Genomic DNA, 11840 nt, shown 5'->3' with positions numbered 1-11840 from the left:
AGTTGCGGACCCTCCCATTTGTTGACTGCTGTATCCCATCATGCCGTTGGTGTTGTAGACATTCATGCCGGCCATGTGTTGAGTCATCTGAGCGACACAAAACACACTTTGTTATGAACAAAGCTTTTACTATCAAAATTCATCTGGGCCAAAACAATTCAATACACACACACCTGGCTAATGTTCCACTGTAGCTGGGCATTTTGCGCTCCGTACCCCTGCTGATGAGGTAAACCTCCAACCTGCTGCTGCGCCATCATCCCACTCTGTTGTTGTCCCATAATGCCATTCTGCTGCTGCGCCCATCATCCCACTCTGTTGTTGTCCCATAATGCCATTCTGCTGCTGCCCCATCATCCCACTCTGTTGTTGTCCCATCATCCCATTCTGCTGCTGTACCATCATCCCACTCTGCTGCTGTCCCATCATGCCCTGGGTCATGCCCGTCATGTAGGGTGGTGCCATAACGCCACTTGGCTGGGCCATGGCACCCTGCTGTCCCATCATGCCGTTCTGTTGAACTCCCATCATGCCGCTTTGTTGCTGTCCCATCATGGCCATCTGTGATGTCATCATGGCACCTCCCATTCCACCTGCCTGGGCTAAAGAATGGTACGATCCGTACGGGTATCCCATTTGGTTCATGTACAAGCCTGCTGACATAATCACAGACAAAAAGTGGCCATTTTGGCATATGGTAATAAATAAACAATGTTAATTTGCTACTCGCTTTGATGAAACCAACTGACCCACTAAATTCAGATTAAAGGACACATGGATAAAAACAACATTTGAGAGAAGGTTTGGCTCACCGTGGGTCGACATACTGCTGGCGAGCACTGAGGGGGTGGAGGCGTACAGAGAGAGAATCGAGTCCTTGGACAGTTTCTTGACAGTGCCCTCCTCTGCTTTGGGTGCCGAACCCATGAACAGACTGAGGTTGTCAGGCACCGAAGCAGTCACTCTGCTCTGAGGCATGGAGCTGGAAACAGGCTGGAGTGGGAGGGCAACAGGGTGACATGAATCGAAGATAAAGTTGTTATCATCAACAGTGGGAATTACAGTTTTGCAGGTATCGTAAATGACAAATTAAAATTGGAACCTGATGATGACGATACATGAAAGGTCAGGGGGTTGCTAAATTTACAACAACTAAAGGGTGTCATTTATGGTAATCCAGCCAGTAGTTGTCAAGACATTTCAGTCTTTATGACAAATGTAAATCTTGCAAAAATCAGTAGAATTCATCTTTTTGGTACGTGCAAAATATTTCAGTCTGGACCAAAATGTTAGACTGACCGACTTGCCTTCCCTAGAGGCGTGCATGGAAACAAACATGAGGGCTCTGTGAGGAGCAGACTGTGTGTAGTATTTCCAGTGTTACCGTGGTTTTAATGCAGGAAGCAGAGGAGGGTGCTGGTAGGGAGCTGAAGAGATCCAGTGCAGAGTGCGCCAGAGCTGGATTGGACACCGCTGGGCTCTGATTACTGTCTGGAACACATCCTCCACCATTAGACACTGCGGCACTGGGAGCAGGGGCATCTAATAGCGGGGCAGATGGAAGCATGTATGATTATTCAAAATGATTTTGCGGTTACAAGTACAACCCCGTCTATTTCTCTAACTATTTCTTTCTTTTCCCTCTACGCTGTAAATTGGTGTTAGTGTGTGCATGTGTGTGTGAGGTGCAATACCTAATCCAAGCAGGTCTGTAACAGACGGGGGATTTGTCTTGGGGCTGACGTCTTTTTTCTGTCACAACAGAGAGAGTCGCTGTAAATATACGTCTGCATTGACAAATGAGCTTGAACACAGAACCCTTTCACTCCAGACTCCCTGCTGGTGAAATGACCTTCCCAGTCCAGTCAGATCAGTTACTCCCAGTTTTCCACTGCTCGCTGAAAACACCCTCAAGATGTACTTCCTCTCGTGTCACCTTCTCCTCACTGACTGACACACTCTCTCCTCTTTCTTTAGCTCCTACTCTTCCTCTCCTAGCACTCTACAGCTCAATCTATTACTACACTCACTTACTCGGCATCAGAGCATCAGCTTAATGTTAGAAATCGAACAATCTTTAAGGCAGATCAGTTCTCTATAATGCTGTGATTCAGCCAGTACTCACCAATTTCATCTTCTCAAACACAACTGGTTCCTTGGGTATATTGTCACAGCTCTTTTCTTTCTAAAAAGAGGAACAAATTAATTTGTTGAGCAAGCAGACACTTAAAGTTAGAACGGCACAGCTTTACAGTAGTAGATACAAAAAAGGCGAGGCGAGAAAGTACGTTATACAGGTTTTGTTTCTGACACAAGCACAAAGCTTTTTCTGTGTGCGGTGTGTGTGTTTGTGAGTGTGTGGACTCACCCTAAGCATCTGGATGTCAATGACCTTATCCATGTACTTCTTCTTGTCATACTTGTCCCTGATGAAGATCTCTGCAGACTGGTCCGTCTCGGGTCGCTGAAAGCACTCAGGTAAGAAAGCCTCATAGAGACGTTTGGCTTTGGCATTCCCCATCTCCTGAACACACTAGTGACACCAAAACACAACAAACATTGTTACATTTTAAGCAGTCTAATGAAGGAAAGATACAATATCCAGTGTATTTTATTGCATATAGTGGAGTTCAGCTAATAAAAGAGTGAATTATTTTAATGGATGGAGAGAAAAGAGTAAAAATAAAGATGCTGACTAAAGGGAAATTATCCCACTGGGAAGCACAATGCTGACTGTCTAGCCTATCAGACGCAGACAGAATATGCTGCATACTGATGAGAAAGTGTCTACTTCCTCTACTGTATGTGAATACGCATAATAAGACTTTGTTCTTTTCCCCCTGCTGTCAGAAATAGATATATTGGTACAAGGTTTTACAATTATATAAAAATAGTCTCCCTATGGGGAACAATGGAGTAACCATTTTAGAGTTAAGGTGAAATAAATCATACTCATTACAACATTAACGCTGGCCTGGGTTCTCCGATATAACAACTATATCTGTAATGCAACTTTTATGTTATGGCACCTTACCTAATAACCTAATATATCATGAGCCAAGGCTAAAAACAATCACTATGAGGAACATCAACCACACTGTAGTCAATCTGACCAACATAAACTGGTATTGTAAGTATATTACTGTGCTCTGAAAAGGATTTACAAGATTTGTGCCCCTTTTGTACAAGCTTACTACCCTAAAACAATGTTACTGTACCCCAGTAATTAATATTGTGTGAAAAACCCTAAGATGTGTTTCACACACGTAGCACGTAGCACATATCCCCATCTTGATTTTTTTATCCGTAGCGTGACCTCTGACCTGGACCTGCTCCTGTGTCCACTGGTCCAGATTGACAGACTTGACCTTGGAGATGTGGACCCCCAGGTTTCGATGGATACCAGCACAGCGGATACAGACGAAGATGCCCAAATTCCAGGACGCCCATCTTGGACCTGGAACAGAGAGGAAGGTAGTGTTTAAAATTTAGATCAGGGGATCTTTAAAGGGGGGGCATTAAGTAACTGGGCAAAAAGAGACTCTAGAAGTATAATATACAGGTTGAGTAAGCAGGCGAGTGGATTGGGTGAAGAATGATGTGGAAAAACTCTGATTAATTTTAGTCCAATTATAGAGAAACACAAACACTCCTGAAATTAAATTAGGAGTTTGAATTCAGCTGGGAATTCATCTAATCCAGTGTAAGTCATGCGGTGACCTGACACATAATGGGATCCAATAGGAGAGTTAGCCTGCAGAACTGAGACTGAGAGGAGAGAGGGGGAGTGGAAAGTAACACACACACACACACACACACACACACACACACACACACACACACACACACACACACACACACACACACACACACACACACACACACACACACAGAGTCACTCTGGATACCTGCAGGGATGATTACTCATGTGGTCATGAGCCTGTGTGTGGTGTGTGTGTGTGTGTGTGTGTGTGTGTGTGTGTGTGTGTGTGTGTGTGTGTGTGTGTGTGTGTGTGTGTGTGTGTGTGTGTGTGTGTGGGAGCGTGGTTATCTGAGTGGGCCATTTTTCTCCATCTTGCTGCCATATCCATCTTTATGGTAACATCTGAGCGCTTGGTGCTCCATGTCTAGGTTTAAGCCTTATATCATGTTATGTGCCTTGCTGTCTAGGATCCGTGCCTGAACAGACAGCTCAGAGAAGGGGGGAAATAAAAACAACACCGTCAGGCTACTTTCCTGCTGGAAATTATGCAACTGTCCTCTTCAGAGAATACAGGAAGCTTCAAAGAGAATACTGGAGCTTCTCTCCCCATCTCTCCTCACATCTCCCTCTCTTCTTGCCCCTCCTCCTCCTCCTCCTCCTCCTCCTGCCTCCCTCTGCCTCTGCCTCTCATCTCCGCTATGAGTCCCTTGCTTTACAAGTTGATGCACTATAGCCTTTACACCACTAGATGGAAGAACAGCTCCGATTTAGATTTCTCATTGGCCTCTCCCAGTGCAGTAGTTGAAGAAAGGCCATTTAATGCATATAAAAGAGGAAGTTGAGTTTGAGGAGAGCAAACATACAAGACTTTCCCCTTTACAGCAGCTGCGGAAACCCTGTTTGTTTGGTGCAGAGCATCCTGAACCCATGAATGCTGAAAGGTTATTCTGCATCAGACTAGCTCTGTATTTATTTTTGTTGTATTTCTGGGTTGCAAAGTTTGCATGCTGCATATTCAAATTAGGAAAAAGAAAGAAGTCAATGGGGAAAAATGCAAACAAAAGCACAGAGAGCAAAACAAAAGCAGAGGGTCAAACCAGACAGACAGAGTACGTCCGTCACCCTGACCGTCTGGCTGCGGCGTTAGCTGTCATGCCGGCTAATAATAGTGGAATTATTCTGCAAAGCCGGCTTAACCGCTGTCAACATTGACACCGACATAGAGATAGAGAGAGACATTGTCGATTGTGTGGAACTCCCTCAACGCTGTAATTAGTTTGTCATTCTCATCCTCATTCTCATGCTCCTCCTCTGTGTCCTGGCCGCCATTTCTTATCTCTCTCATTCACCACCGCTGCCTCCCTCCTCCTCTCCTCTGTCGGTCCATATCTCCCGCTCACAGTTCTAATTCTCCCTTTCAATAACGCTCTCCACCCTCACTTTCTGGGCTTTTGCCACCACTGTTTTTTTTGCATACTGTACTGACTTTCTATCTCTTTTCAGCCAGGCTAGAGGCGTGGCCTTTAGGGAGGACCATGTTGGTCCATTGCTTTGGTCCAGACTGAAATACCTCAGCTGCTATTGGATTTGATACAGTCAATCCATGGAGCCCAGAATCCTATTGACTCTGATAATCCTGGCCTTTTCCTATAGCATGAGTTTGACATTTCGGGTTTTTAGAAAAATAGCTCAAGAACTATTTATAGGACTTCCATAAAGCTGGAAAATGTCTTCTTTGTTCATAGATTATGTATCCTAAAGGCTCTCGAGATCCTTCGACGTCTTTCTCTAGCTCCACCACGATGTTGACCTTTATAGTTTTGACTGAAATGTCTCATAAACTATTGGATGGACTGCAATGAAATCACACACTGTCGTTTTTTTTCTTTTCAAAACGTGTGCGTTCATGTGTCCAGTGGTGTAAGCACAAGTGTAAATCTAATCTGATTACAACGGGGTATTATGGATGTTTGCAGGAGCTCAGGTGTGTGCAGGAGTGAGCTGACCGGGTGAGCCAAGGAAGAGGGAAGGGAGATGAAGGTTAGTTATTTAAAGTGAATCACGCATGCACACTGCACCACAGTAGCCTCTTTGGTTCTAATCAATGCAGCGCTTGAGCAAGAACCCATATACAGCACGTCTGTCCAGCAACAATGCACACCTCCAGGTACTTTGAACAGATATAGTAGAGAGAGAGAGTAGGAGGAATAGACTTCTAAAAAAAGGAAGGAAAGATTGAGCAAGCATTGAATTGCAGTGTACATTTCTGCACAGTTGAATAAGAGCGATGAGTAAACTTCCTCCTTTCTTTTTTGTAATCAAAAACAAATCCCAACACCTTCTTTTGAGGTACAACAGAGGTTTGACTAATAAATCTGTCCAATTTTAAAAGGGCAAAAAACCCAAAAGTGGAGGGTTTTTCAGAGGAGATGGATGAATCATCCTGGCAAAAAAAAATGAGTGTGGTTGTGGTTGTCAGAATGCAGCTTGAAGCACATCAGGGGAGGAGAAGGCAGAGCCGGGGAGAGAGCAAAAAACAGAGACAAACAAGAGGGGATTTTTATAATCATCAAATGGTGGACTTTAGCAGTAGGACGGCCTGCTGGGATGAACCGTACAGGGGGTATGACGAGCAGCGAGCGAGTGCAAGCAGACATCTATAATGAACCTCTCTGTCACTCACCCACACACACCAATTTATTTGGATTACGACACTTGCAAGGACCTTTACTGGCTACTTTCATTTTGTAAACTCTCAACTCTCAACGTCTTTCTCCCCCCAGTACACCTGCTACTTTGATAATGTCCTAAAACATTTTTTATTGATATGCATTTTTGAATACATGCTACAGTATACTTTTTCAGTACGATTTGAATGCAATTTATTCACCCTCAAGGTTGCCATTGATTACCATTCGTTTCTGTATAGTATGGAACAAGTAAACTCTTGGACATATCAATTAAGTTGACTTGACTTTTGTAATCCGCCACAGTTAATGTCAAGTCTACATACAGTAGCAACACATTTTAGTCAGTGTTACCATGGTTAAAACTGTGGTAAAACTGGAAATTGGATTGGTGAACTTCAACAAGATAATGTAACTTTGTAAAAAAAAACTAATAATATAGACTTAATGTTCAGGAGGAAGAATAATACATCCAGCTAATGGATTTTCAGACAGTACCATTCAGAGATAAATGAAAATCAGTGCTTGGATAGGAACAATAAACTGCCAGGAATTTCTCTTGTTTGTGAAACTTCTAAAAATATATATCATCTTAAATATGGAAATAGAACAATACAAACCATAGTGATGCATTAACTAACACACACACACACACACACACACACACTGAACAGAATTGCCTTAAATGTCAGATTCTCTGCCTGATGTTTGTTCGACAGTAATATGGGTTGAGATGAGAGCATAGCATTAAAGACTGGCAACGGTGAAAAACAGAACTGATTTAATTGATAAAGGAAGTAAAAGGCTGTTGACCAATTCCCCTGCCGCTGAGTTGCACATGCCTTTTAAGGTCTGGGGAAACAAGCAATTCCAAAGCATGTCCAACAGTTCAGCTCAGTGTGGTACATAATATATATATAAGAGCCTCTAGGTATCTCAAACACCACTACAGGTACCTTTTCATTTAGTTTTTGTGGTGCCAGCAATTGGATATTGTGTTTGTTTGATAGTACTATGTTACCTAGTCACCCGGACTCCAACATCATTGTTATCCAGGACAAGAATGGATATACGTCTTTGACTTTATTGTGTCATCTTTGACATTTTGTAGTTGTATGTGATGCCTTTCTTCTCATATCGTATAAACCAAACTAAATAACAGAATGACACATTAACTCACATAGTATTAACATTGTCCAAGTTACTGCTTTTCTGACCCGCCTATAAGTGCACATGGCACACAAGAACATATGTATTCATGTACACACTCCCACTGACTTGCACACACACACACACACACACACACACACACACACACACACACACACACACACACACACACACACACACACACACACACACACACACACACACACACACACACACACACACACACACACACACACACACACTAGCAGGTGCATATAACTCATTAGCCTATATCCCAAAAGGATAAACGTTGCTTTCTGCATGCACCCAGTTAATCCCACAGAGCCTCAGTCATCAGTGGATCCTACGTCCTCCTACGGCACCACACACACAAACACACACTCCTGTATACACACACTTTCTCCACCATACTCCAGCCTCTCAGCATCTAAACCAGGCTAGAAACCCTGAGGCCTCCCAGTGACCCAGTCCCAGTCTGAGCTAAGCAGATGGACCCATATTGATAATTTACTAATACACACATGCCATCTGTGTTGCAATGTGAGTGTCACGACTGCGATCCTGCAGGTGAGTCATTGAGGTTTGAATGGGTTGTACGTCAAAAGATGAGTAAGACACTCCATCACTGCAAGCTACAGATTCTTCTCAAAACACATTTTTGGATGCTTAATTTCATCCTATCACTGATATTACTGTTTGTACTCCCTGTAGTTAACATGACTATTATTTTAGTAATGTTAGAGAACTATCAGTCACTGGAATCTTTAAACATAAGAGATAAATGAATACCATCCCACCTGCAACACAAACACTACAGTACTGTATACGGTTTATATTCTCATACTTGGACTCTATTTTTCACTTGAAAGCTACTAATGGTGATACAAAAGGGGAAACAGGACAATAAACCTGCAATTCCTACTACATTTGTGAATGTGATTTGTTCTCATATTTGTCACATTTTGTCACATTTCCTGCACAGTCATGAAGCAATTTCCAGGAAACCTGCACACAGCAGCTTGATGTTTGATCTTACCTCTTTTTTTTTGTGTGTTTTTCAGTTATATAAAGTTGTACAAGTCTGATTACCAACCAGGGCAAGGGGCAACTGCTCCAAGGCAGTATTTGTAATTTGTAACTAAGTTTGAGAACATGGGAATATACAGTACATAAAATGACATGATAACAACCTAAATGGGGTCCTACTTTATAACCTCATCTAAAGCCCCTGTTTTATAGAGGGACTATCTGTCAAAATCTAACTTTAAGACCTTCAGCTTAACCTCTGCTTACATGTGAAATAGTCATATCTAATCAAAACACCACACAACAAACCTGGGATCTGTTATATTCCAGAATAAATGTACAGGTTAATCAGGCCAGACACACATACTGTAGACTTTTACCACCGTGCCAACCTCTCTTTGTACTGTGAGACTCTGAACTCTTTGCCAGCCGTGGGGACACAAACAGCCAATCAGCTCCTTGTTTCAAAGAAAATCCCTGCCGGCGTCTGATTGGATGAGATTAGAGGTTGTAAGGGGATGGTGGCTAGGTGATGGCAGAGGGAAACGGCATGACATCACCAGGTGACGTCTCCACGGCAACCGGTGCCCGGCGTGTACGTAAACACAAGTACAATGGAGACAATAGAGGAAGCGAGGCTTTTATGCAAACACACACACACACACACACACACACACACACACACACACACACACACACACACACACACACACACACACACACACACACACACACACACACACACACACACACACACACACACACACACGTAAGCGGCCCCTTGAGACTGAAGCCAGAGGTAGAAATGTTGACTACATTATGCACCTGCCTCACCCTCGCTCTCTCTCTCTCTCTCTCTCTCTCATCTCTTCATTATTTCCTGGCAGTAGTGAGGTTTTACAGTAGAAGTGTCACATTGAGAGTAAGTCATGTGGTACAGAGGAAAAAATAGAGACAGGAAGTTGGACAGCACAGGCACTAAACTGCAGTCAAAAGGCAGCGAGATGATTTAATCGCTGCAGTGTCTGTACAGTTAGCATACAGCAGATGGGGATGATCCTAATGGCATCGTTAATGTGTTTTTGTGTTTTCATGTGCTGCTGTTAGCATGCATTTAGCTCCACAAGTCTTGCCACTTCCTCTTCAAATCACCCAGAGGGGGGGGGGTGGGGGGGGGGGGGGGGTGATAAACGCACAGTAATCTATGTCAAAGCAAACAAGATTAGACCAAACCTCATCACAAGCCATATGGTCAAAAGCCTGATTTGAGACAAGGAAGGGGAGGGGACAAGTGCTTTTAAGGTGTGCACACGTGTGTGTGTGTGTGTGTGTGTGTGTGTGTGTGTGTGTGTGTGTGTGTGTGTGTGTGTGTGTGTGTGTGTGTGTGTGTGTGTGTGTGTGTGTGTGTGTGTGTGTGTGTGTGTGTGTGTGTGTGTGTGTGTGAGCTCGTCAGCTAATGCTCCCAAGTGTAACACTTAGACGGTGGATTCATGGAGAGGTGCTAATCGGTTAGGAGGTGTCAGCTTTTATGCACAGTTTCATGAAAAAAAAAAAGGTGGGAATCGAGGGTGATTTGCGACACTTCAATCAATGTGGAGCCATATGTTATTACATGGTTAAGTGCAAACAGATTTTTTTTTTCCACACTTAAGATTTTAGTAAAAGACCACTAAAGAAGTAAAGAAATTTATTTTTTTCTGCATCCTTCGTGTCCTCCACTAACCCCTAATCTCATCTGCTTTCTAATTGGACCAGTCTGTTTTGCACAGTGAAGTCATGCCAATCAAAGAAAAGACAAAAGATGACTGCATGTTCGAGTATGTGAGAAAAAGAGAGAAGACTGGCGGAGAAGCAAGATGTGGCAGACAGCAAATCAAAGACAACAACAATCAAACATAAGTGTTCTAAATCCGTCTCTCCATGGGACAAGAAAAATCCACCACTTCAAAAACAGTCCCGTCTTTAAATAAGCTCAAAGAGTCTGATCAGAGAGCCTTTTTTTTTTTTATTTTTTTTACTTCTGAACAGTCACAAGTGCGTTTGCCTAAAGTCTAACAACGTCTGCAAACCTATTTATATCTTATTCAAAAAACCATCCAAAGGCCATATGATCTTGAACAAAACCTTGTTTTGTAAAACGAAGCATTCACAAAGTCCTGGTGAAGTCTCCCATTTGAATCCAACTAAGACCTTGAAATCACATGTCATCTCAACAAAGCGCTGCACAGATCTAGCCATTGTCTATTTACTGTGAATGCACTGTGCGAGTGTCTAAGAATAGATTTGATGAAAACATTTAACCTCGGATGTTTTAACAGCAACATTAAAGCAAGAAAACTGAAAAATAAAACAAAGCATATGAAGAATCTATCTGTCTCTAACAATTTCGATTTTTACTCAGATTACCGACAGGGTTTGTTATTAACTCAATTATCAGCATACTTTTTAGTTAATACTTAGCATTTTAGTTAATTGTTAATATAAAGAAAAGATTGTCTCTCCACGTCTGTATCGACAGTGGAGCTTAGTGTTCCTAATGAAATATTTGTTGCCCTCCAGATCTTTTTTTACCTGCATTTGGCAGCTTCCCTGAAAGAGATACAGAGTTGCAGACCCAGTTTTGTGAATGAGCAGAGACACAGAGGCAGACAGAGATTGAGAAAAATAAAGAGAGACACCAAACAAACAACCAGATTGTGGTTTGTGATGAACAGGCATAAACTGAGTGGGAGCATTGAGACATTATAAATGTTTCCCCCTGTCATGAGGCAGCCTGGCACTTACGTCCAGAGAGAAGCTTCCAAAACGTATTGATTTTGACTCTGAGTGTGCTTTGTACACACTGGATCTCTCTGCTGTTGTTTGTCTGTCCATTTGTCTGTTTTTTCCTCCGTACCTGTGTTTGTTAAAGAAGCAAGTACAGATCTGAACCTGAATGCAGCACTACAGAACACGGCTTAATCCCTGTTTAATATGGGGAGCTGCTTACTCGCATCATTCATAAAGTTTTCACGAGGAATCCCAAGGGTGTCCCCTGCCTGGCAGCCCGCAGTGATACATTCAGGGCCTTCACTTGAGAATTTATGACTGAGGAGGGAGCAGTGGAAGGCATGTGGAAGTGAAATGCAGCTTCCCTGTTAAACCACTTCTCGGACACGCTATGGAGAGGCCTATTGTACCAATCTCAACAGCACCAGTAGCACTGAGGTGCATCAGACCCAGTTTGAAATCTAGGACATATTGGTATCAAATGG

At 42.9% G+C, this 11840-nt stretch overlaps 1 protein-coding gene across 2 annotated transcripts in view; it reads right to left on the bottom strand.

Annotated features, from left to right (window-relative positions):
* smap2 (small ArfGAP2) overlaps positions 1-11840 on the bottom strand; it is a 13253-nt gene continuing 1413 nt past the window's right edge. The window contains exons 2-9 of one of the 2 annotated variants that reach the window (XM_054605942.1): positions 3324-3457; positions 2369-2533; positions 2126-2185; positions 1695-1752; positions 1385-1542; positions 813-993; positions 174-656; positions 1-87 (exon numbers count right to left, since the gene is read on the bottom strand). In XM_054605942.1, the coding sequence (XP_054461917.1) occupies positions 178-656; positions 813-993; positions 1385-1542; positions 1695-1752; positions 2126-2185; positions 2369-2533; positions 3324-3457 (1235 nt within the window). In that variant the 3' untranslated portion in view covers positions 1-87; positions 174-177. The remainder of the gene's footprint in view (positions 88-173; positions 657-812; positions 994-1384; positions 1543-1694; positions 1753-2125; positions 2186-2368; positions 2534-3323; positions 3458-11840) is intronic. The other variant, XM_054605943.1, reaches the window with a different exon arrangement.

The sequence above is a fragment of the Anoplopoma fimbria genome, chromosome 10, assembly GCF_027596085.1.
Source record: "Anoplopoma fimbria isolate UVic2021 breed Golden Eagle Sablefish chromosome 10, Afim_UVic_2022, whole genome shotgun sequence".
In the NCBI taxonomy this organism is placed as follows: domain Eukaryota; kingdom Metazoa; phylum Chordata; class Actinopteri; order Perciformes; family Anoplopomatidae; genus Anoplopoma; species Anoplopoma fimbria.
Note: the sequence above shows the minus strand (reverse complement) of the source record. Positions and strands in the feature narration are given on the sequence as shown.